General features: G+C 35.0%; 1 protein-coding gene across 2 annotated transcripts; it reads left to right on the top strand.

Annotated features, from left to right (window-relative positions):
- Nucleotides 1–525: 525 nt before the first annotated feature.
- Nucleotides 526–25,648, top strand: LOC113108256 (growth factor receptor-bound protein 14). 2 transcript variants are annotated; one of them, XM_026271176.1, is made up of 13 exons: nt 526–1,918; nt 9,675–9,831; nt 12,326–12,447; nt 12,859–12,933; nt 13,978–14,115; nt 15,514–15,624; nt 16,440–16,535; nt 17,419–17,481; nt 19,608–19,724; nt 20,159–20,228; nt 20,318–20,405; nt 20,504–20,597; nt 22,675–25,648. In XM_026271176.1, the coding sequence occupies exons 1-13, from the start codon at nt 1,856–1,858 to the stop codon at nt 22,819–22,821; spliced, it is 1,341 nt and encodes a 446-aa protein (XP_026126961.1). In that variant the 5' UTR covers nt 526–1,855; the 3' UTR covers nt 22,822–25,648. The 2 variants fall into 2 exon arrangements, with proteins under 2 accessions (XP_026126961.1, XP_026126960.1); XM_026271175.1 differs by lacking the exon at nt 526–1,918 and adding an exon at nt 7,567–8,399.
- The last annotated feature ends 737 nt before the right edge of the window (nt 25,649–26,385 follow it).

Raw genomic sequence — 26,385 nt, 5'->3', positions numbered from 1 at the left:
AGGCTTTCTAAACAATAATGAAACACATTGTCGACTATTATATCTTGGCAGCCATTAATTCAGCACACAAAACCCATTGTGATTGGAACAAACCATGTTTATTTTCACTGCAAGTGAACCCGGATATTATTGCTGTTGTTTTTCTGTAGTTTTGTACATGTTATTTGAGCATGAGGGCATGTCACGCAACCTGTCTACTGCAAAGTTTGATTATATGTATGTCACAAACAAAAGACAGGAGAGGCATTTTCTCCTCTTTTTTTTTCAGTTATATTTATTTATTAAATTTTTTTTCACAATTTTTTTTTTTTGCAAGGTCCCTGTTTGTACTTATATTTCGTTTTGTTTTGTTTTATTTAAAAATATATGTTTTTCATGTTTGTGCTCAAATTTAATTTAATTTAATTTAATTTTATTTTATTTTATTTTATTTTATTTTATTTTATTTTATTTTATTTTATTTTATTTTATTTTATTTTATTTATAGTTTTTGTATCTGGGCCAGTTTTAAACATACACATTGTTTGTCTGTGTGTTTTAATTTCCTTTCTTTGCAAAATAGTGTGTAAATTATCATACTGGCCATGTATTGGTTAATAACAATATATGGCTTAATTGCTTATCGGTTTCAGCCAGACTGTCAATGTAAGTTCAGTTCATAAAGCACAGGCCTCATGAGCGCTCCAGTTTTCCAGTGTTTCCAGTCTTGCACGCTGGTGTAATCTGAGACTCCTCTGTAACACCTCCCTCTTTCCTTCTCCAGCAGCGAGTTTTGGGTTCTTGACAGCAATCTGCTCCCTTCACAATGAGATCCTTTCTGCCTACACAAATCTTGAAGTGTTACACAGTCAGATATCAGATAGAAGCTGCCGTGCATAACTTCATGTGAGACTGGAAGTCAATGCATGACAAATCAGACCTTCCTGCACTGGAAAGTTGAGGTGATTTCTGAAACGTTTGCAGTTATATGCACCAATATTAGTTTCCCTGATGGCCTTTGGCTCACCTTAAGCTTTTCAAAGCTGTCGGTTAAACGAAAATGGATTCAAGCAAGAGACCGACATCTTTTGTTTTAATTTGATTCTCGTTATTTATTTCTTTTCTTACTGTCTAACTTAGTTGCATTTTAAATTAGAACCCCATTATTTATTTATTTGTTGGACTTTGAGCCTGAATCTCATTTTGACCTGCATCATGAAATCAGTTTGTTACTATTTAGTTCTCAGAAAGAAGAAAAACCTCTTTCCATGTCCTGATGAGGATATTCATATGAAAGAAGTTGTGTTTGGGGTCCGATTAGGAGTGTGAATCAATGCGTGCTCTCAGCGGGGGATTTCTGCGATCTAAAAGCGTTGTACCCTGAAGGCCTCGGTTAACCCTATAACACTAGGGTTGTAATGTGACCAAATAACTCTTAATGCTTGCAAAGCCAAAAATAGTTTTTGCTGTCCTCAGCTCTTTAATGGGAGACGGTGTACAGTGAAGGTCACATCGTTCCCTTTTCGAGGGAAGTCGGTTTTGCAGTGAGATAACGTTAGTTTTTTCCCAGACCTCCCTGATGTTTTAACTATACTCCTTTATGTGGCTATTTTATCAGGAGTTTTTATTAGAATAGGGAGCTTTTTCTGCAGGGAAAAAAAACCACTGATCGAGTTCCCAAGGCCAGAGAAGGATGAGTCTAAAGAAGGACAGATCTCGCGTCGAGACACACACGGACGTCGTCCCTCGACGGAAGGCAGACTCCAGAGTCTTATCGTAGACTTAAAAGAGCAGACATTAACGTTCACTAACTTCACCGCTACAGCTGTTTATTTACAACAAACGTCACTGCGATCTGAAGGTGTACGGATTCAGAATGAATTTCCACGCCAGAAGAGTCACGCTGCCTGCTATCACGCCTCTCTGCCTGCCGAAAAGGGTACAAACTTTTTTGTGTTGTTTTATTTTATTTAATTTTTTACAGAAACATCGCATTAATTGGTTATGGGACAGATTTTAGAAGTGTTTGACAGTGTTGAACAATAACAAACTGTATTTTCTCAGTTGTTTGCCTTCAGACTGCAGTTACAGCAATGTTTTGTCTCTTTTCTGCCTTTATTTTCATTTTTGTGAAGGAGAAAAAACTAAACAAAGTCTTGGTTAGTCATCTGACCATCAGTCATAATTTCCTGTTGTGTATAACTAGGTGAACACTTCCAGTGAAACGTTTATATTATATTATATTATATTATATTATATTATATTATGTTATGTTATGTTATGTTATGTTATGTTATGTTATGTTATATTATATTATATTATATTATATTATATTAAAATATATTATATTATAAAAATTATTTGAATTAAAACTAAATGATTTTTTGGTCACACTTTATTTTAGGGTCCAATTCTCACTATTAACTAACCATTAGCTCACTCAATATTAACTATGACTTTTGCATCAATTAACTCCTTATTTGCTGCTCATTAATAGTTTATAAGGTAGTGTTTAGGGTATTGGGTAGGATTATGGATGTCATGCATTATATGTACTTTACGAGCACTAATAAACAGCCAATATGTTAATAATAGACATGCTAATAAACAACTAGTTATCAGTGTTAATTGGACCCTATACTAAAGTGTTACCATTTTTTTTAATTTAATATAATATAATATGTAATTAATGTATTTATAGAATATATGTATTTATAGATTTTTTTAATATATATATATACAGTTTGTGATATAATTGGTATGTAAAATAGTAGTGTTAATAATATTATGGTCCATCATATGTGTTTGTGTGTGTGTGTGTATGCGTGTGTATGTATAATATATATATATATTATATAATATATGTATATATGTATACACACAATGAGTACGGAAAGTATTCAAACCCCCTTAATTTTTTTTCATTCTTTGTTATATTGCGGCCATTTGCTAAAATAATTTGTTATTTATTTTCCTCATTAATGTACACACAGAACCCCATATTGACAGAAAAACACAGAATTGTTTACAATGTTGCAGATTTATTAAAAGAGAAAAACTGAAATATCGCATGGTCTTATCTTAAGTATTCAGACCCTGTGACACTCATATATTTAACTCTGGTGCTGTCCATTTCTTCTGATCATCCTTGAGATGGTTCTACACCTTCATTTGAGTCCAGCTGTGTTTGATTATACTGACTGGACTTGATTAGGAAAGCCACACACCTGTCTATATAAGACCTTACAGCTCACAGCGCATGTCAGAGCAAATGAGTATCATGAAGTCAAAGGAACGGCCTGAAGAGCTCAGAGACAGAACTGTGGCAAGGCACAGATCTGGCCAACGTTACAAAAGAATTTCTGCTGCACTTAAGGTTCCTAAGAGCACAGTGGACTCCATAATCCTTAAACGGAAGACGTTTGGGACGACCAGAACCCTTCCTAGAGCTGGCCGTCTGGCCAAACTGAGCTATCGGGGGAGAAGATAGCATTTTCCCATATTGATCACTTCATAGTTTTGACAACTTTACTCTTGTTGTAATATGAGGAAACGAGTCATAATGAAGAAATGAGCAGGTGTGTGCAAACTTTTGACTGGTTTTGTCCCCTGCTAATTCTTTCAACTATTCATACTTGGTTTTTGATTGATTTCAAAACACTGATGCTAGTAAAAAAGAAACTCATTCATATCCAAAACTATTAAGTTGCATTTATGTCAAAAGATTTCGCCATCTATCATAATGTCAGTGTAGCAACATTCCCTGGAAAATCACTTTTGGAAGTAGATCCAGTTCATTGCAGGCAATAGCTTGTTTTATATGAACACAATCTTTTCTTTTTGCATATGAATATAGAGCAGCATTCTTCTTTACACCTGTAAATGTCACTGATCTCCTCATCGCTGTTGTCATCACCCTATCCGCTGCCAAAAGACGTACTCTCAGCACTCAGTCGGACAGCCTCATACCCAACTGAGATGAGCGAAACAATGGCCTGACTGTAGTGTGCTGGCCAAAATACTGCAAATCTGACAGCTTGTGGAAAAAACTTGTCTGGAAGTGCTCTTGGAAAAGCCACGGTGATAAAATGACATTAGTGCGAGAGCTGAGGAAAGGTCAAGCACAATGCTGGAGGTTTGTTTAACATGCTGTGAGCGACTGTCTGAAAGTCTTCATATGCATGATTGTGGAAGGCAGTTGCTTGCCAAGTATATTGCTTGTGAGTGGTATTTGTATGTAAACGTGCTTCTAGCATGCATAAAAGGGTTTACACTTTAACTCCTCAAAATTTCAACCACCTAAGGGTTTATGTTTTGTTGTCCAGACGTTGCTGTGCAATTCAGAGTCCGTTAAAGGAATAGTTGAGCAAAAAAATACAATTACATCCCAGATGTAAATAAGTTTGTTTGTTCAAAGGAGAATGTTTGGAGAAATGTAGCATCACATCACTTGCTCAGCAGTGGATGCTCTGCAGTGAATGGGTGCCGTCAGAATGAGAGTCCAAACAGCTGATAAAAACATCACAATAATCCCCAAGTAATCATCTAACTAAACTAATCCCCATTTTTATTTTTGGATAAACTATTCATTTAACCATGACAAATGTACTATACGTGCACATTTTACGCACCATGACTAAAAGAGATTGCACTTGAGTATTTAAAGACTTTTCAACATTTCAGTTTAATTTTTGTTACTGGCTGCAGTGGCATGTTGACGGGTCTAATTGGTTTGGTTTGAGTTGGGACGGCTGGACAAGGACATTTTACTCGGTGACTTTCAAATGCATTTTTAAAAGCTGAATTATTTTTAACTTGTCATGCTGCCTTTGAAACACTCTCTTGACACACTGTGTGCATGACATTGCAGCTCATTTGCATAAAGCTGAACTCTGCTTAACTCTGTCGCATTTCCAAAGGTTGCTGTCACTTATGTTGCGCTAATAGCAAACTCTCAGTGAAAATGAATGACATGATGTTCAACAGTGTAGTTATCTATCTATCTATCTATCTATCTATCTATCTATCTATCTATCTATCTATCTATCTATCTATCTATCTATCTATCTATCTATCTATCTATCATCTATCTATCTATCTATCTATCTATCTATCTATCTATCTATCTATCCGTCCATCCATCCATCCATCCGTCAATTCTAGTCTTTCAAATGAGATCCAATTGTGTTTAATTATTTCTTTCTTTAATTTTAATTTAAGGCGGTTAGTTCTAGGTAAATTAGGGAGATTGTAAATCTAAAAAGTAAAAACGTTAACTTTTGTTAATAATTTTGTACATTGACCAACTATTCATGAAGTGTGCAAGTTGAATGCCATTTTTGGTGAACTTTACTGGAATTTTATATTTAATATTTTAAGCTTATAGAGAATGACCGCTTTGCTTTTCAAATGTACAGTGAAAATCACATATATTTACTTGTAAATGCATCAGAAATGGAAAAGATGAAATGTAAGAATTGATACGAACGAGATAAACTGGATGGATGATGGATGGAGGGAACGCGAGGTAGTGTTTCTGATAGCGCTGCAGCTGTGGAAGAGCAGTTCAAGGTTCATTCACTGGTCTTCATGTTCCCGTCCTTGAGTCAGTGAATCTCGTTCCGTCTTTAGTCAGGTCACAATATTTATTGAGTGCACATGCACCATCTCACAATCACAATTACTAGTGAGGAACCCAGGCTTCCCAGGTTAAGTTACATTACAGTTAACCATTTCCTGTTTTATATGCAAATTTCTAAGGCCTCTTAATAATCAACATGTTTAAACCCGTCCTGGAAAACTGTTGTACACAATCTACTACATGCCTTCTGTCTTCTGATTGATAGTTAGTATGCTTTTATAGTGAATGAATGCTCTTGTGACTCTCATCTTTTGTGGTGTCTAGCAGTTGACTACAAGTACAAGACTACAAGTCTGTGGTGTGACTTATTTGAAGATCACATTTCCCCTTGTAGTGCATTGTACCGGCCACTCTTGAACTTTACCATCCATTACTCATTTACCTTTAAGGACTGTTTGTATTTACTCTGATAAGGGAGCTGTAAGAATCCTGCTTGTTTTATTACCTTGTGAGTTTAGCAGGTTAGGTCCGGTGAATGCTTGTCAGGGAGATTTATAGAGCTGGTTTTCGCGAGGGGTTTTCTTCCTCCTCTTTTTTGTGGCTTGTAGGTCTCTCTTACTGATTAAACAGTGGATCGTTTACCTCATTTGGAGATGATGTCACTGTGGGAGGCTGTGATTGGCTGAAAGGCTTGCTAACCCCAGCCCTGCTGGGGAGCACTGACCTCCTTTTCCTCTCTGAAAGAGGACTGGCGTGTCCTCCCTACCAATCTGCCTTTCACACACACTCTCTCAACCCCCATCTAGTGCTCTTCCCATATACCTTACAGGGTCATTCCTGCTCCACAGACCCTTTTAACTCTGCAACTTTGAAGAAACTGATATGCTTGTCTTGTAATTTAAGGACATATTTTGATAAGCGTGTATAGTAGACTTTATGACTGTTGTTTACATAGTGACAAGAAGATGATCAGAATGTTTATTGGGGGTAAAGCTTTTATCTACCTTTTGATATTATCAAGCTGATTTGTGTAATTTGATCAGACAGGGTGGAGTGCACACATCGGATCTATTGATAAGGCTCTCTGATGTCCGTGCTGTTGATTTCCCACTTGAATGATGTCACTTCCTTGAGGATGATGTCATTTTGGAACTGCCGTTTGTTATTTAAAAGGATTTTTATGAAAGATTGACAGAATGGAAATTGAGGACACATGAAAACCCTATAAATCAATTATCAATTAACACAATATTCCACCGCCCCCCCCTCACAAAAACATGTTTCTGTCATTATTCAATCGCCCTCATGTCTATCCATACCTTGTTTGTTACTTTTTGTCATGCAGATCTTTCCATGCAGCATTGATTGTAACTCCACAAAGAAGTACCTTAAAAGTGGCATAAGGATCAAATAAAATCTGTCCATGTGGATTGTGCACTTTATTCCAAATCTTCTGAAGTCACGTGACAAAAGGTCAAATCTTATTGTCCTCTTTGTTGTGATTCAAGCATTTTTTTTTTAAAATCCAAACTTTTAGGTGTCTGAAATAAAGCTGAAATAAAAATATAAATAGATAACTTTATTTTGCACCAAAATTACAACAAGTAAATCTAAGAGAAATAAATAAATAAAGCTAAAAACCAAACAAACAAACTAATTAACATGACAAAACCACTTAGCATAATTACTAAAACTAAACTAAAATTAAATGAAGACTTAACATAAAAAATTCTGCTAATTCAGAATAGTAAAAAATACTATTAGCCTAGTATATACTGTAAATAATACTAAAATAACACTTCACAACAAAATATGATTTAGTATCATTTTTTAATAGTTTTGAGAACTGCAGCAAGATATATATATATATATATATATATATTAAAAATGTTATCAACTGCTAGTAAAAAAAATTCAGTAATCGAAATGAAGCTAAAATGAAATAGAAATATTACATGGGAAATATTACTTAAAGGAAAAGAACTTAAACTGAAAAAAGTGTAAGCTGAAGTACTAAAATTACTAAAAGTAAAGCTGAAAAATACAAATAGAAAAATTAAATAAAAAAAAACATTAAACCTGACAAAAGCACTTTAATTGCTAAGACTTAGACTGAAATTAAAATATACTGGAAATATATAAGTTAATATAAATTAAAGCTAATTCAGACTATTACAAAATGTTTATAAGACTAACGCAAAGAGGGAGACATTTCTTCAACAGCATACAGGTGTGATAAATAATGACAGAATTTCATTTTATTTGCACTACACATGTAATATTGTGATTAAACTGAACAAGTGAATATTATTTTTTTCCTGACATACATGGTGAGGACATGAAAATCCACCTCATATCAGAAGTGTCACTCACTTTCTCTCTCCCTCTCGCCCTCCACCCTTCAGCCCGGGTCGACCCGTCGGGTCTGGCGTTTAACCAGCGCTTTTCTAATTGCTTGCTGGGATTTATGTGAAGGGCAGGGGCCTGTCAAGACTGTGTGAATAGGTAGGTGGGGCAAACCCTCCCCTCCCTCCCCCTCCGGTGTGTGTGCGGGGGGCAGCCAGATAAACAGTGGCAGGTGATTGGCCAGAACCATGGTGACATGCAGCAGCGGAGGCTGCACTGAGCCGCTCTCTCTAATTACCTCATTTGAGCTCGTCTGCAGACAGAGAGAGAGAGAGAGAGAGAGAGAGAGAGAGAGGAAGCTCGCTGCTCCCCGGCAGATACTTGCATTTATGTTTTATGTTCACTCAACTCTTGAGAAATGCTGTGCACTCAGGCCTACATAAGCTGCCGAGCTTGTCTCAAATCACAGCCCTGCCTGCCGCCCAGCACAGGGGTAAGTTGCTCTGAAACAGCAATTGATGTGTGCTTTTCTTGTATGTGTGCGTGCGAAATCGATGCGATCTGTTGGAGGGCTGCTCTGCTTCTCTGTGGGATCATTTGAGAGCGATTTCCAGCCTTAAAACAAGGTATGGGAGATGATATAGAGTTCTCCAGCCTGTAGGGTGTCTGCGTTTGAGGTGTAGCAGGGAACTAAAGCACCGATGAAAGGGAACATTCATGACTTCTTCTGCAGCACAGGCTGTGTGCACTTTGAATAAGTGTGTTGTTGCATACTGTATGTAGGACATGAAGTGAAATCGAGCACTCGTGGGATGGTAAAGGAGTGTCACTTTATCTGATAAAACGGCAGTGTGACAAATAAATGTGCATGTAAAAATGTGGCTGTGTTCGAAATAACATAGTAGCTTTCTATTGCAAAACTGAGCTGAGCTGGATGATGACATCACTCAATTCAATGATGAACTGCCTTTAACTGTCATTTTGCATTATTGACACACTGTTTTCCTAATGAATGTTGTTCAGTTGCTTTGACACAATCTATTTTGTTTAAAGCGCTATATAAATTAAGGTGACCTGACTTTCTTCTGCTCTTACTATTGCTGCAGTATGTATTGTGTATACCGTGCATATGTGATTGTTTTTTTTGACCTACAGTGCTAGATATGCTAAAATGTTCAGTATACAACAGAGCTTATATGGGGTAATGTATCCCACAATACAGTGCTCTTGATTTGAACTTCTGTTTTCGGTTTGATGAATGAACCTTAAGTAATATCAGCATTTTTAAACATGTCTTTTCTGCCAAAACGTAACCTGTTTTACACAAATTGAAAATAAATAAATAAATAAGGATGGGTGGCATTCGCAAAATTTTACGTGCAAATTTATATTCTCAAGTGATCTATCTATCTATCTTTCTCTATCTTACATTGATAAAAATCATTATATTAAAATGATTTCTGAAGGACACTGTGACACTGCAGACTGGTGTAATGATTCTGTAAATTCAGTTTTGCATCACAGAAATGAATTAAATCTTAAAATATATCCAAATAGAAAACAGTTATTCGATATTGTAAAATCTTTTCAAAAAATTCCTGATTTTAATGTATTTTTTTGTGCAGCCTTGGTAATCACAAGGGACATCTTTTCAAAAAAACGTAGAAAATCTTAACCCCAAATCTTAAATGGTAATTTGTTTTATTTATTTAGTTCGCAAGCAGTAAGTTAGTATTAGTTAGTAGATTTATTTTCTGCTGTGTTGCAGGTAATAAAAGTGTACAGTGAAGACAACACCAGTCGTGCAGTGGAGGTGCCCAGTGACATCACCGCCCGGGACATATGCCAGCTGTTCATCCTGAAGAACCACTGCATTGATGACCACAGCTGGACCCTGTTTGAGCAGATCCCACATCTTAGTATCGGTAAGCTTCTCAACAAGAAAAAATGCATAATGCACAACATAAACTGAATATTTTTGGTACATTGACACTGAATATAATGCAGGCAAACATAAAAGTCACATTGAAAATATATCAATATTTAATTGAAACTGGAGGATGCACATTCTATCTATCCATCCACACACACACACACTGATTCGCCATTACTTTCCTCGATGCATTGAGAAGAGTTCATGAGCGCAGTAGTGATGTCTGATTTATAGATTACTTGTTCTTTGAGTTGAATCAGTTGATCCAGTTCACAAATCCGGTCTGAATGATTCATTCATGAGTCAATTAGTCTCTTAGTTCCAGCTAGATCAGAACTGATTCACATGCATTATTTAAACACAAGTTTCCAGAGCCGGTTTCCGTCTGCTCACATTCTAGCACGCTGTTCCTCGTCCCGGGGTTAAAGATGCAGCCTGCATTATTTATCTTCTCGGGAACCTGTCTCATTGCAGGAGTTTCAGTGCTAGTGCGAACACTTGGCAGGACCTCCATGCAGAACAAACCAAAGTGGGATCTTGAAACATGCTATTCCCTACTGAGTGAAACCACAGAATTGTTGATTATTTAAAAATTGTATTTACATTTTAACATTGAAGTGACATATTTTAATGCACTTTTTATTGGGTAATAACATTAATAGAGATGCCGTGTTTGATTGAGCTGTGGGATATTCATACTTTATGTACATACAGAAACAGAATAGATGTTGTTTAATGATCAACAAAGAAATAACAAAAGAGGAAATGTAATGCAATGCATCTTTTTATGCACATAAACCGGTTTTATTACATTCAAGTTTAAACTTTTACTGTAAACAGTGATATTATCAACAAGTTGATATGTTCAAATGTTTTTCCATTACTTTAACTGATCAAACTTGAACTTGATTTTTAAGTTAGTGTAATATAATAAAAGTTTAAATTAGTTTGTTGTTTGACTAAAATGACTTAAATCAGATCTGATATCGCTGACTTATGACTATATACTTCCATTGTGCTCAGAAAACTATTTATTAAAAACAGAATTGCTACATTTTGGTGTTCTCAAGTTTTCAACAAAATATATCAATATTTACGGAGTAAAAATTCTGCCACACAGTGCTGAAATTTGATCAGAGAGAATCATTTACTGTGAATTACACATCTGTCTATGCAAACAATTGCTAAAGAATTGGTATGTTTTATTTTTTAAATAATTTTTATTATTTTATATATATATATATATATAAAACAAGAACCATTTAAAAAAAAAATTAATATATATATATATATATATATATATATATATATATATATATATATATATATATATATAATTTTTTTTAATTGTTCTTGTTTGTTCTTGTTATAAAGCAGGAATTTTGACTCTTGGATAATTTTTATTGCTTAATTTGTTGTTTGACGAAAATGTCTCCAAATGATTGTCTTGTAAGCCTTTACACTCTATTGAGATATATTGAATGTCATCAAAAAGGCTGAACATGTAGATGTTAAGCTGCAGGTGAAACCAAGAACTGAAGAGAAACAGCATGGAGATGACGTATAGCTCATTTGGTCAAAGCCAATGCAGATCTGTCTGTTCACTGCAGTAACGTTGTGGGAATTAATTAGTATGACATAACAGCATCCTAACTCTTCCAGATGGCTGCTTCGAAACAGATGCTTTCCATTCAGTCATTAAACATGCATTTAGGGTTGCAGGAGCTGAATAATATTTCATGATAAAGTGGAATAACGAACTCTCCCACACATCCCTCTCATTACTGTTGAAGGTTGCTCATTATCAAGGCATCATTTTTGAAAAGAGTGTTAATAATTAATCCGTCAAGCCCACGGTGCAGTGGGACGGTGAAACAAATGAGGGCAGTAAAATCTCATATTATTCATTCAACAAATTGTTAGGACTCTAGATTCTGATTGGTTAAGCTATATTTAAATTAATAAAATGCAGATAAACACACACCTGTAACTGCATAATAAAGTATTTCTATTGTAATATATTTTAAAATGTAATTTACTTTATTTGATTCAAAGCTGTATTTTCAGCATCATTACTCCAGTCTTCAGTGTCTTCAGAAATCATGCTAATCAATAAGCTGATGAAACATTTCTTATTATAAGTATAGAAGGTTCAGAAGAACGGCATTCACTTAAAAATAGAAATACAGATTAATATACTTTTGTAACATTATAAATGCCTTTTCTGTTACTTTTGATCAATTAAAAAAAAAAACTGATCAATTTTTTTCATAATCTTTCATCAAAATCTAATAATTCACTTTTCTTAAGATACAAAGTCCCACCCTACATTTCTTTTTTTGTTAAATATCCACTTTTAATTGCATTATGTTAGTAAATAGGTTACACATTTTACTTTATGTTCTTTAATGCACATATTGTGCTTTAGTGCACGGTTCATAAATTCATAAGCATGTACTAAACTGACTCTTGTTTGTGATTTCCAGAGCGAACCATAGAAGACCATGAGTCGGTTATGGAGGTTCAGTCCGGCTGGGGAATGGACTCACACTGCTGTCTGTACTTCAGGAAGAATTATGCCAAATACGAGTTCTTCAAGAAGCCTCTTGTAAGTGTGTGTGTGTGTGTGTGTGTGTGTATCAGGATACATGCAGCCCTGCTAATGTATAATTGATTTGCTGAGGTTTAGCCAAACATCCAGGGTTACCTATTCAAGGTCATTAACGATTGAAACAGAGTCACATGATAGGGCTCTTTAATTGTACTGGTTAAGAATTCAAGGTAATGCCTAAATAATCAAGTACAGGTCACGAACTCCTGTGATTTTAAAGGTCACGGATCCTAATACCAGATTTAACAAAGTGGTTTCTTTTGTAAAATCTATAAAAGGCTCTGACAGATTTCATTGAAGTGGGCGACAGATCTCTATCACAGAAATAGACAGCAAACAATAAAAACTGATATGACCTTTACTTAAAAAGTTGGAGATCGTATTTATACAGTATGTGGGTCATTGCAGGACTTTTTCCCAGAGCACATGGTGTCTATATCCAGTGAAACCAATGGAATCATGAACCATTCACAGCTTATACAGGTGAGCATCTTCATCTCATGCTATTATTATTATTATTATTATTATTATTAAAGGAATACAGAGATATTGTTTCTTCCGCTAGCTAGTTCTTTTGGACATAATACAGGCACATTCACAATGTGGATGTAGCTTCACACATAAACTAGAAACAAATGTTTTGTTAAAGCGTTCAATTCACAAGCATATGTGTCATCCAATCAGGGTTGGTTATATTTTCTCTCTAAAATAAAAAAATGAAAACATACGATTTGGTAAATCAATAAATAAACATTTGTTTCAAGAAAATGAGGACCATTAAGAGTTTTTTCTTTTGTGGCATTTTAATTAATTAATTTATTATTTATTTTAATTATTATTATTTTTAAATTTATGCTTATTTATATTACAAACACTCTGTACCAAAATACATTTTACATTATTTTAATTTGTGTGTGTGTGTGTGTGTGTGTATATATATATATATATATATATATATATATATATATATATATATATATAATTTCATTTAATTTGTTTAATTAAATAACGCTATTTATTATTACTAATAATTTCTTATTGTTGCTTTAGTATCACTTTTAATTATTATTTTGATTTAATATTTTTTTTCAGTTTTCATTTAAGTCATTTTGTTGTTTGTTTTTATTATTATTATTTTTATTTTTAAAATAAGTCTATGTAGTGTTTATTAATATTAATTCAGTTTTAGTTAATTTAGTACATATGATTGCAGTTGAGAAATGTTGCCTTGGCCACTTGCTAAAATATAATGTTATTATATTTATTATTTGTTATTTTTTATATTTGATTTCAAATTTTTTTTTAATTGTTTAACTGTAATAACCCTGATCGATGGATAAATTCAGGTTGTATTAATAATAATAATTAAATGAATAACTAAAGGTCATGCATTATTATTATTATTGTTGTTGTTGTTGTTCTCACTGTCATTTTCACTGTAACTGATTGAGAATATTTTTGTTTAGGTTGATTATTTTTTTTTTTTTTGTAAGTTTAAGCGTGTCGTATCTGATGTTTCTCCTGCAGACCTTTCTCAGCTCCAGCTCTTGTCCTGAGATTCACGGTTTCCTTCACGCCAAAGAGCACGGCAGGAAGTCCTGGAAGAAGTTCTACTTTGTGTTGAGAAGATCGGGACTCTACTTCTCCAACAAGGGCACATCGAAGGTGGGTGTAGATGGGTCACGTCCTGCTCGCGGTTACTCACTAAAACTCTCCACCTCAGATCTCAGTGCCACAGAGTCAGCGGGGATCAGCTTTAATCGTTCACAATACCACTTGCTCTTACTGTGAGAATCTCTTGAAGGTGAGCTGCGTGTCTGAAATGAGTCTTGAGTTATCACGGGTTCGTTCAGGTGCTGGTTCTGACTCTTATCTGATGCAGCCTCATTACTAGATGAGATAGTGAGATCTAACAGTGCAGCTTTATGTGGCTTAACTCAGTAAAACTGGTCGAGCCGGATTTTGTGTAACACTCCTGGTATGCCAAGAGCTGAACCCTTCAAAGTCACACAACAGGTGAGCTGTGTACTCGCACACTACTGTGCCAGCCTGCTCTGTTTTTTTTTTTTTTTGTATTTACCACAATAGAGCTTTTGTTCAGGATACAAGGGGAGCTCGCTCTCCACTTCATGATATAACTCTCTTAAAACACTTTTCATACTCACATTACTATATTTATTGTGTCCACAAACACTGGGTATACTGTATATGCATCCAAGAGATTTGTTTTTCAGCACACTTAAGCATTTGTGGATTGAAAAGCGTTGTCTTTGTTTAGGCACGTTTGCATATAAATGTGCCGGTATTGAAGAAAAACGAAAAACGAAAAGTGATTTAATTTAGCCAAGCAGTTTTGTTGTTGTTTTTGTTTTTTATTTTTTTGTGTGTGGTTTTGGTCGTTAAATTTTTGTGTCAAAGGTGAAAAGAGTTGTGCTAGTTTGTGAATTCACACCTTTTCAGTCTGTCTCTGTCAGTTTGGAAACAAACCTGGCTTTTTGGGGTTTTCTCTCTCTCTCTATCTTTTTTCTTTTGGCTCTCCTCACTAGCGGTGTTGCTGAGATAAAGCTCCTGCCGTTACAACACGTTTCCATGCTATCTCTCGCCACGGTTTTGCATATTACAGCCTCGGTGTAACTCAAGCCAGCAGCCGTAGTCTCTCTTTGAGCTTGCAACCTTCATTTAGACTTCAAACATGTAAAAAAGCAAAGAAATGTTCTTCAAATCCACTGAAGATACTCTTGTACTTTTGATAACCAATTTGAAAGCATGTGAGAGTGTAAATAAGCAGCAGAAGTGTAGCCAAAGTGAACCGGATTTTTAAAAAAAAACTATTTTTGATTCCCAGTCCCTCCTCATGTGAACAGGTCAAGTCTTTTGTCTCTAGGAGTCTGTGAAGACTCACACATTATCTTCTCTATATCAAATTCCAGTCCTGACGGTCTGTCAGATGCCTGAAAACTCGCCAGTTTAATGGTCCATGTAGCAATAAATAACAATGACACATATTTTGGGTGTGAATTCCTATTTTAATGTTGTATTCCTGTTATTTTCTCTTTTCTAAAGGAACCCAGACACTTGCAGTTCATTGCAGAGTTCAGTGACAGTGACGTCTACACGTTATTATCTGGCAAAAAAGTTTACGGCGCCCCGACAGACTACGGCTTCTGTGTGAAGGTAATTCAATGCAGGGACTTTCAGCCACTTTCAGTCTTCAGATTGCACAGTGTTTTGACTTTTTGCACAGACTTTATAATCAGTCTTACTGTAATACTTCAGTATACAGGACTGCAGCAGTCAAGGTCAGTGTTACCAATGGTTTTATGATTTATTAAGCATCATTATGTCTCAGATTTATTGTTTATTGTGGGTTATATAAAACTGCCACCCAACAATCTCTCTGTAACTTTGTAATGTTTCTTTCGAGTTAAAGCATTGATCTCTGCTCTCACATGCATGCAAGGTCAAAAACACTTTCATAGTTTTATAATATGCATTTATTTTTACCTTATTTGCTCAATGACTCCCAAACGATTCACTCAATGATTCATTTTTCCAAACCCCTCCTTTGTGTGATGCTAATATGTGGTAAATGATCTGATTTAATTTCCATTTCATAATAAAAGCTGAGTTTGTGAGCGCAGTGCTGCTTTGTTTACAGCCGTTACCGGGGAAACGGTTTGTTTACCCTTCCAAAAGTGGCACCTAGTGGTGAAGAATGAATTTGCATTTTCATTCAGACCAACGGAAGTGAAGTTAAAATGAGATAAAGTCTGCACTGAAATGGAAATAAGAGACATATATAATAAATGGGGCAAAGTAAAATGAGTGCACAGTATCAGTCAGCATTGACAGAGATCTGTGTGATGCATTTCTAAATCTGAGATTTAAAGGGAGTGCACGGTCAAATCCATTCACAAAAGGTCAGATAAAGATCTGAGCTATAAAAAGGAAAACTGAGCTATAAAGTGTTGATGTCTCCTCATATCCAGGCCAGCAAGTTGAATTCTGCACGTGATCTGAAACTGCTCTGTGCGGATGATGAACAAACCAGGACGTGTTGGGTTACAGCCATGCGCCTCTTCAAGGTGAGGACTGCCTCTCTCTCTGACTCTCCGTAAGGTTTGTCTCCATCGTATCTCTCAGTGACAGTGGTCCTGCTGAATCCTCAATCTGAGGCTCTGTGTTAAAATGCACACCTGACAAAAAAATTGCAACAACAAGGCAGCCAGAAGTCTTTCATTTTCAACTCGATTTGCCGATTTCTGCCAACATAAGTGGCAAAGTGATGTGAGTTATTTTTGTTTATATAATGCATATCCATTGCTAAGGTTTCTATACGATAATAAAAAAAACAAATGGAATAATTCAGTTCAGTCCTTGTGAAGCAGTTTAAACCTATTTTTATTTATGAGGTGTTGTACAGTTTTAGAAGCAGCATTTAGAATAAATGTTTTTTGTTTTTTTAAAGGCTCTTTTGCGTGCAAAGACGGTATTTATTCGATCAAAAATAAAAACTCTGAAATTGTGAAATAATATTACAATTAAAATGAACTGTTCTCCATTATTATATATTTGAAAATGCTATTTATTCCTGTGATGCAAAGCTGTATTTTCAGCATCATTACTCCAGTCTTCAGTGTCACATGATCCTTCAGAAATCATGCTAATATGCTGATTTGATGACCAATACATTTTTTCTGATTTTTATTAATATTGAAAACAGTTAGAAAACAGGAAACTTGCATTTTTCAGGATTCTTTGATAAATAGAGTTCAAAAGAACAGCATTTGTTACAAAATATATATTTTTGTAACAGTATACAGTACATGTGTTTGAGCAATCTAATGCATCCTTGCTGAATAAAAAAAAGAATTTGTTAAAAAAAAAAGATTTTGTCTCATTAATGGTTTCAATGTAGTTATTTATCTCCAATTAATAGCTGTAATGTGTATGTTTCTTTATTTTCAGTACGGCATGCAGCTTTACCAGAACTTCATCCAGCCCCATCAGAAGCAGAAGAGTTCTCCAATGGTGAGCCACAAACTCTCAGTCCATAATCTGTCATGTATGTTCGGCACAGCAGAAGTTTTAAACCACCGAGAGGTGCTACGATAACCATAAACACACGTTACAGTGGAAACATCACTGAAATACTCTCATTTTTGCTCATTACTTCTTTGGTAAGTTTATTTTTCATTAGAAAGCACTTCATTGTTTTAAAAGAAACTTAAAACTCAAGAAGGTTCATGGCTAAAAATTCAAGATGTATGTAAAGTTCAGAAATATAACAACGGTTACTTAAAATTAAGATTTGTTTCCTTGGTTTTCGAGAGAACTGAAGTCATTTAAACTCAATATCCTGCTGCTACATCATGAGTGAAATTGGTTTTAGTTTGACGTCTGTAAGTGATATTTCTGTAAGTGACTTCTGAATCAGTGACTGACACTTGAGATGAAGGGGGTCTGTAGGGGTCAAAGCGGTCGATTTCAATGCCAGCCAAGCCAACTCGAGAAACCTTGCTTATAGATGATGTTTGAAAGATGATGATTAAATGGTTTGCAGATGACAAGAGAATTGGTGAGTTGTTGAAGTCCAGATCATAAGAAAACAGCTTTTGTTATTTCAAGATTGCTAGAAAATTATGATGTGCTCATGAAAATACAAGAAAACAAGATGGAATAAAATAATAATCATGGTCTTTTATGCTCTCCATATATTTCATCATAATAATTAAGATTACACCTACATTTAGGACATTTGTTCATTGTGCAGTTCAATTGTGCACATGCTTAAAGGCATTAATCAAATTAAGCATTTTTTTAATCTCCAATAAATTCTAACTCCTTTAACACATATATATTATCTTGCATACACACGCATGCAAACACAAACAAACTATGTGACACATACTTTACTTTACAGTTTAATTATATTTATATTTTTTAAAATTCAGTTATGAGAGTTTATATGTACATATGTGTGTGTCATTTCTTATTTCGTTTGATTTTGGGACTAAGTATGACACGACGTGTTCTTGACAGGCTTCATGAGACTCGGCTCTCTGTGTCTGGATCTACTTTTCTTTCACTTTGTTACTCAAACACAAAGAAGCAGTCGATGCAGAATGAGGTGAAGCTGTTGTCTTTGTGGAATCATTCTGTCGTCAAGTGTCATAAACTCTCACCGCTCGTCTATTAGTGCGTTTGTATGGATACCAACACACGGCTGAGATTAAGGACCTTCCAGAAGTCATAATCACACTTCTCTCGCTACAGGGATCACTATGCTTCTTTTGTTTGATGAGTGAGTGTGCTCTTGTGAACCAACACAGCTGGAAGCTCTTCACAACTCAACATCCTTAAGAGCAGAGAGAGTGAGCAGAACAAATACAGGACGGAGTTCAAATGACTGTTCGTAGAGTCATAGAAATCATAGACCGTCCAATAACACTATTTATTATCCTCTGTAGAGCTGCTTTACAGCTAAAATATGATTTGTTTAATAATGTACAACTTTTTACATTTACATGAAACCGCATGTAGCTGTACCACAGAGGCAGGGTTATTATAGTTACCTAAAACTAAAACTGAAGCACAAATGAAATATTATTATTATTATTAAATATTCAACCTCAAACTAGCCGTCATCTTACTTTTTGACCATATGAATATCAGCATCTGCACCAAATTACATATTTTTGCAATAGCCAACAATACATTGTATGGATCAAAATAAATTTTTCTTTTATGCTAAAAATCATTAGGATATTAAGTAAAGATCATGTTCCATGAAGATGTTTTGTAAACTTTCTACTGTAAATATATCAAAACTAAATGTTTGATTAGTAATATGCATTGCTAAGAACTTCATTTGGACAACTTTAAAGCTGATTTTCTCAATATATATATATTTTTTGCACTCTCAGATTCCAGATTTTCAAGTAGTTGCATCTCAGCCAAATATTGTCTGATCCTAACAAACCATACATCAATAGAAAGCTTTCATATGATACATAAATCTCAATTTCAAAAGATTGCCCCTTATGACTGGTTTTGTGGTCCAGGGTCACATACAGTACAATATGATGCTGAATTTAGAAAGTTTTTGGTGTGAAATGTAATCTGGTTCACTATTGCATTTTTGCATGTTTGTTCAGAGGAGCATCTCGGAGAACTCACTGGTGGCCATGGACTTCTCAGGACACAAGAGTCGGGTGATCGAGAACCCGTCCGAGGCGCTGTCGGTGGCTGTGGAGGAGGGTCTGTCGTGGAGGGTAACATACTCACAAACAACACACTACATACTAGATTATGAACATTGTGCACAGATATTTTCATTGCATCTGTACACTGTATTAAACCTCAATTAGTTTCAAGCCTGTATGAGTTTCGTTCTTCTGTTGAACAAAAACCAGTTGATGGTAGCCATTGACTTCTATTATATCTTTTCCATGCAATGCAAGTCAATGGCTACCGTCAACTGTTTTGTTGCCAACATTCTTTACAATGTTATTTTGTGTAAAAAAAAAAAAAAACTCAGCCTTAAAGTAACTAAAACTGTATTTGCATAGAGTTCTTTACACTAATTGTTCACTATTCCAGGGTGAACAATTGACCAGAATTATTGCTTTCACTGTACTTTCCAACATCTTTTGTTCAGACCGCCAATAAAAAGTATATTATGTGTGTGTGTTCATTTTTTCTCTAGAGGAAAAGCTGCCACAGGCTGAGCTCTCATGGGAGTCCGTCCACCTCTCAGAGCTCCATGTCCAGCATAGGTCAGCACACAAACACACGTCCACAAAACAGAGTAAAAACCTGATGATCCTTCTTCTGTCTGACATAAGGATATCATGCTCTTCTCTAGCTATCCATGTGGCTCAGCCGTGGTTTCACAGCAAACTGTCCCGGGACGAGGCTCAGAAACTAATCACTCAGCAGGGCCTCATCGATGGGTATATTCATCTTAAAAGCACTTGGTTTTAAAGATGCGCTGAATTGAGGCTTCTGCATTTCTAAATCTAAATGAAGTCATATGTTCCTCTCTTCTCAGGGTGTTTCTGGTAAGGGACAGTCAAAGTAACCCGAGGACGTTTGTTCTGTCGCTGTGCCATACACAGAAAATCAAACACTTTCAGATTTTACCGGTAAGTCTGAACTTACACACATTAACTATAGCCGCTTTCTACAAATGCGGTATTAACCCTCTTGAGTCTAAAGGGGGTCGCACACCGGACGAGAAGCGCAGCGCCGCGTCGCGTCGCGCCACGTCTTTAAAATTCGAACACATTATTTTCTATGTGAGTACACACACCGGCGGCGCCATTCGGCGTCTGTCCGCGGCGCCCAGCTACGACTCAGAACGCTGTTCAAATTTCTGCCGCGCCACAGAGCGCCATCCGCATAGTTTTATATTAAAAAACCCAGATGTTATAAACTGAAACTGAAATTAAAGTACAGCACACTTGTTTCATTCAAATAAAACATTACAAAGTGTTTGGTTACGTTTTCAGCAGCACAGTTGCCTAGACAACAGATAAAACAAAACAATAACAGACTTATTATAATAACACAGATTCTTTTCATTAATTAACGTTAAAAACTCAGCTTTTATCAATTAAAATCATATATTTAAAATTAAAATAATAGATGAAGTTAAAACTCTCCCATCTTGCTGCGAAATTGAGCTCACGCATATAGAATGTACGCGTCCAGTGTGCGATACCTCGAGTTGTCCTACATGTGGCGCGACGCGACGCGGCGCGTCTCGTCCGGTGTGCGACCGCCTTAAGGGTATTTTTGGGGCCTGGAGAAGTTTTGACATGCCCTGACATTTGTGCTTTTTTCAGTTTCTTATAAACATCTAAATGACTAAAGTCTAATCTGACTGTAATCAGCACAAACTGGGCTATAATAATATGTGAGCAGCATGTGTGTACATGATTGTGATTTTGAGAAAAAAAAATGTATGCGTGGTTAGTGTAAAACAAAATGTTAAATCACTTGAACTCGCGTTCAGTGCTGGGGCATGGTCACATTAGAAGATAATGAAGGGAGACGTGAAAAACTGACATCGCGTTGTTTTCATATGGATTACATTATCACAGAATATCTGTTTTCGGCAGCACTTGTTTAGTTTAAAAGTAGACATTTCAGGCTTTCTATAGATATCTCTCTCATGTCTCTTCGTTGAGTATTCACGGAGTTACGGTTCATTTTAATGACGCGTGTCATTAGACAAAGGCTGCAGACAGCACACCTTGTTTGTTATCTTTATTTTATAAGTGCACAAAGTTTTGTTGTTATTATGTCTGTATCCAAAAAAAGTAGACCCTTTACAGATTCGATTGATGTATTGCTCTTATCTGTATGATCAAAACTGAAAGTGTAATTTAAGTTCATTTCGGGGTTATCAGGAGAAAATGACTCATAACGTGTATAGGCGTTAATCGACTCCAGAGGGTTAAATAGGAACAAATTAATGACTTACTTATAGGTATTAATATTCTTTTTATTTTTTTATATAAGTAAATGTAAATCAAAAAAGTAAATAAAAAAAATATCCGGCTATGAATTAAACAAAATTAAATAAAATAAAAATACTATGAAATGTAATAGATTTAAATAATAATAATAACAACAGCTATGCCACAATGGCTAAATTAGTGGAAAGTAACAGCATTGCAAATATATGCTACATTATGTTGTCTGTCCCTCAGCTAACTAGGTTGTGATGAAATGTTAGTTTATAGTTAGTGATAAGCTTATATTTCCATATATGAAAGAAAATGTGTATATTTAATAATTTTAATAACTTTGGTAACATGGTTAAAATCTTGGTACTTAAATGTAACAAATCATGTATCTTTTATGCATTGGAAAATAAAACAACATTTCATGATGCTTTCATAATTGAAGTAATCTTTTAAACAAGCATTTTATAAAAACCACCTGCCAGTTTCAGCGAGTGAAGAACAAATTAATATCTGAGTGTGTGTGTGTCTCTCACAGACATTTACGAGTATCAACTTGACAGACCTTGCCGTCTAAAATGACCTTTTTATGTGAGCATAGTTTGATGTTAGATTATAGTACAATTGAAAAGTCCCAGAAATAAGGGATTTGTGCTTCTGATGCTTTTAAAAAGTGCAGGGTGTTGATGGAAAGTGGCAGTAAATGTATGCGTTTAACCCATAACGCTGGTGCTGTGTGTGTGACTGTCAGGTTGAAGAGAACGGCGAGCTCTTCTACAGTCTGGACGACGGACACACGCGCTTCACTGACCTGCTGCAACTAGTGGAGTTTTACCAGCTGAACAGAGGCGTCCTGCCCTGCAAGCTCAAACATCACTGTGCCCGCATCACCCTCTGAACCGCAGCTTGTGCCTTGGACAGGAAAGTCTGAACTCTGAGACTGTGATGAGGACGAGATCACTAAACAGACTGGACTTCTGAGGACCCTGATATTCAGCGAGGGATGACCTGTGGTCTGTGGTGCACAAATGTATGTGGGAATGTATAACGTACTCTGTCCTGATACAAACACTCTCAGTGTGGATGAGACCACATTATTAAGCTATCAATCAAAACTAAGGTTTAACGGCAGACCAGCTGGGTCTCTGTATGGTGTGAGCAAACTGAAGCCGGGTGCGCATGCTACGATTTTTCATTTTGCCATCTAAGACTAATCTTGGGTAAAAGACGACTTCCAGCTCAAATCTGGGTACATTTTTTTTTCTTTTTCAGCAAATGTTTTAATCATATTAATAATTATTATTATTGTTATTAGTAGTATTGTTATTATTATGACATTTTTATTTTTATGTAAAATTATATAACTTCCTTTCTGCATGAATAGGGTACAAAATACTGTACAACCTTGATTTTTTTTTCTCAGTTTATGATACTACTACTAATAATTATTATTATTATTTTTTTTTCATTATTTTTAATTATTAATATTTAATTAGTAAATAAAAAATATTTCACTTTTTTTTTTGCCATTTAAGACAAATCCTGGGTAAAAAAAAAAACAAATTTTAGCATAAATAGAGTACAAAATACAGTATAATGCTATTTTTTAAACAAACCTTTTAAAATAATAATAATAATTATTATTATTGTTATTATTTTGACTTTTTTAATGTGAAAATTGTTATTCTTTATTAACTAAAATTACTGAAATTATTTTTGCAGTCTATGACTAATCTAACCAGTTTAATAATAATAATAATAATAATAATAATAATAATATTTTCATTTAACATTTTTTAATTAATTAAACATATTTCAATAGGTTTTTTTTTTCCATCTAAGACAAATCTTGGGTAAAATATTCCTTTCAGCAGGAATAGGATACAAAATATAACTCTACTATTTATAATCATTATTATTATTATTATTATTGTGGCTTTTAATATAATACATATTTAACTGATATTAAATAAAAATAATACAATTATTGTTTAATTAAACTAATTAAACAGAGAAAATGTATTTGTATGAGTAACTGCAACAAACTGGAACCAAATTTTAGTTATTGATGAATAAAAAGTTGGTTCCCCAAATTTCTATAAAAATAAAACTATGTGTTATCATCTGTTTGGCAACATTATAACTATTGTTATCAGTTAAACAAAGCATCCAGTCAAGACTCAAGTTTAAGCTCAGATATATAAGATGTTCAATCTGACCTGATGTTTATTGCACAGTCCGACAGGAAAAAGTCATACCCCGTGCACTCGGCTTAAAATGGTATGGTATAGCCATAATCTGAACACTTAATAAGCTCAAACTCTTGCTGTTTTCCAGGGGTTCCTTTTTATTCTTTTAATCATGCGTCAGAAAAATTCAGGTATTTTATAAATGACGTGTTTGTTTGCGAGAAATGTCCTGTTTGCTGAAGAGAATCTGTGTCCGTGCATGCCGTAAATGACGACACGTCACCGATGCACATAACATGAACACTTGACATTATCCTCTGCTGTATCAGGCCACGGAATGTTTCACTTCCTCCCAATGATGGCCAATGACGGTTTACACTCTAGAGCTGCATGCATGGGTGAGAGAAATCACATCAACACAAATGACGGATCAAACGATTGTTGTACATTTGAAATTGATTTTTCAGGTAATTCAGGTAAACGGCGTCACGCACCTGGATTGCAATATTTGTAACAGTGAAATGATCAAAAGTGACAAACCTGATGACACAGATCCTCATGTAAAAACTAATAACCAATTGAATAGCCGATGTAACTGTACAATAACCAAGCTATAGACTCTATAGAATAAATGACTCGATAAGACGAACAAATAAACTGTCTAAATGACCGTCATGGGCTGCGATTTCTGTTGTAGAAATGAACAATCGGTGTGTTTTTTTCTGCGTCCTCTCTGATCTTTTCTGTGTATGTTTCTTGTAGAATGACTTGTAAAATTAACACGATATTCTAAATTGTTTTACAGCTGTGTATTAATAGAAAAAAAATAAAATAAAAAATGGAAAAGCATTTAAAAAAAGTTTCTGATGGCCAAGGTCATAATTGCACTGTAGTTGGAACACTGGTAACTTGACTTCTGATCCAGTATATGATAAGATTTATTTTTCTCTGACTGTTAGTTTTATTACTGTTGTTATTATTATTTTCATATTTAGCTTTGTTATTGCTTGTCATATTCATCTGTCTTTTTTTACAGCTGTGTGAATGCTGGAGTGTACAGTATGTCTATATTCTCAATTCATGCTTTTTGTACAGTGCAATTTCACAAAACGTTTTATTTTTATTTTTATGATAATTAAGTACATTTTCCCCAATAATTCTCATTACTGTAATGCAAACAAATTACAATTATTAAAAGGTTAATTTTTTTTGTTGTTTTTTCAGTTTGAAGATGAAATTTGGCCTTTGCATGTTATGTTTCTGGTTGAATAAAACATAATTTCAATTATACTAGCAGTCATATTTCCAGCATAAAGTATATCAATCAGATCATGTCTGTCTGCTCTTCAATAACTGTGTCTGTTCATTCACAGTAGATTGACTTTTCAATGTTGCTTCTTTGTTTTTGTTTTTTTCAGTGTAGCACTGAACTGTTGTTGTTTTTCATAATAATTATGAAACACATTTTTGTACTTTTATTTCCTGTATGTTTCATGACACCGACAGCAAATAAACTTGAAAAACCTTGTTCCATCCAAAATTATTGTATGTCTTATTTTGTAATGGCCTATTAGCCTTTTAGCCTCAATAAACTTAATTTCGCTGCTTGTAAATATTAGGTAGTTGTTAAGTTTAGTTATTAGGATTAAGGGATCTGAAATATGGTCATGCAGAATAAAGCATTAATATAGGCTTTATAAGCACTAACAAACAGACAATATTCTAGTAGTGTGCTTGCTAATAAGCAACTAGTTAATAGCGAGAATTGGTCCCTATATAAGGTGTTACTGTATTTTTCCATGGTTTTCTGCAACTTCAAAACTTATTTTTTGCTCTACTTTCATTGCACAAACTTTGACTTTTAATGAAAGTTTTAGACTTGGAATTTCTGAATCACAAAATAGCCCATAAAGACCCAACGGTGGACTATTTATGATTGGAAGAAGGTCTTGAAGCCATTAAACTTCATGACACAGGGTTGTTGTACCACTGTGTATGTGAAAGGATGTTTCTTATTGTGTGTCACCAGCTGTCAAACATTGAGGAGGACGCATGATGCTCCAGGGATCTTTGGCTGGATCCAGAGTCTGCGAGTGGCTCCCTGAAGCAACAACACTAGCACATCCTCACAGCACAATGCTACACGCTCAGGTCTCAGATAGTGGGTCAGGGGTTCATCCTACAGCAAGAAAAGAACCCAAAACAAACCTCCAGGCTATGTCAGGACAACCTTCACTTCAAATGATGGACGGCCAGCGCAGTGTCCAGAATTA

This window comes from Carassius auratus, chromosome 9 (genome assembly GCF_003368295.1).
Source record: "Carassius auratus strain Wakin chromosome 9, ASM336829v1, whole genome shotgun sequence".
In the NCBI taxonomy this organism is placed as follows: Eukaryota; Metazoa; Chordata; class Actinopteri; order Cypriniformes; family Cyprinidae; genus Carassius; species Carassius auratus.
The sequence above is the reverse complement of the archived record's forward strand: the minus strand, read 5'-3'. Positions and strand labels throughout refer to the sequence as shown.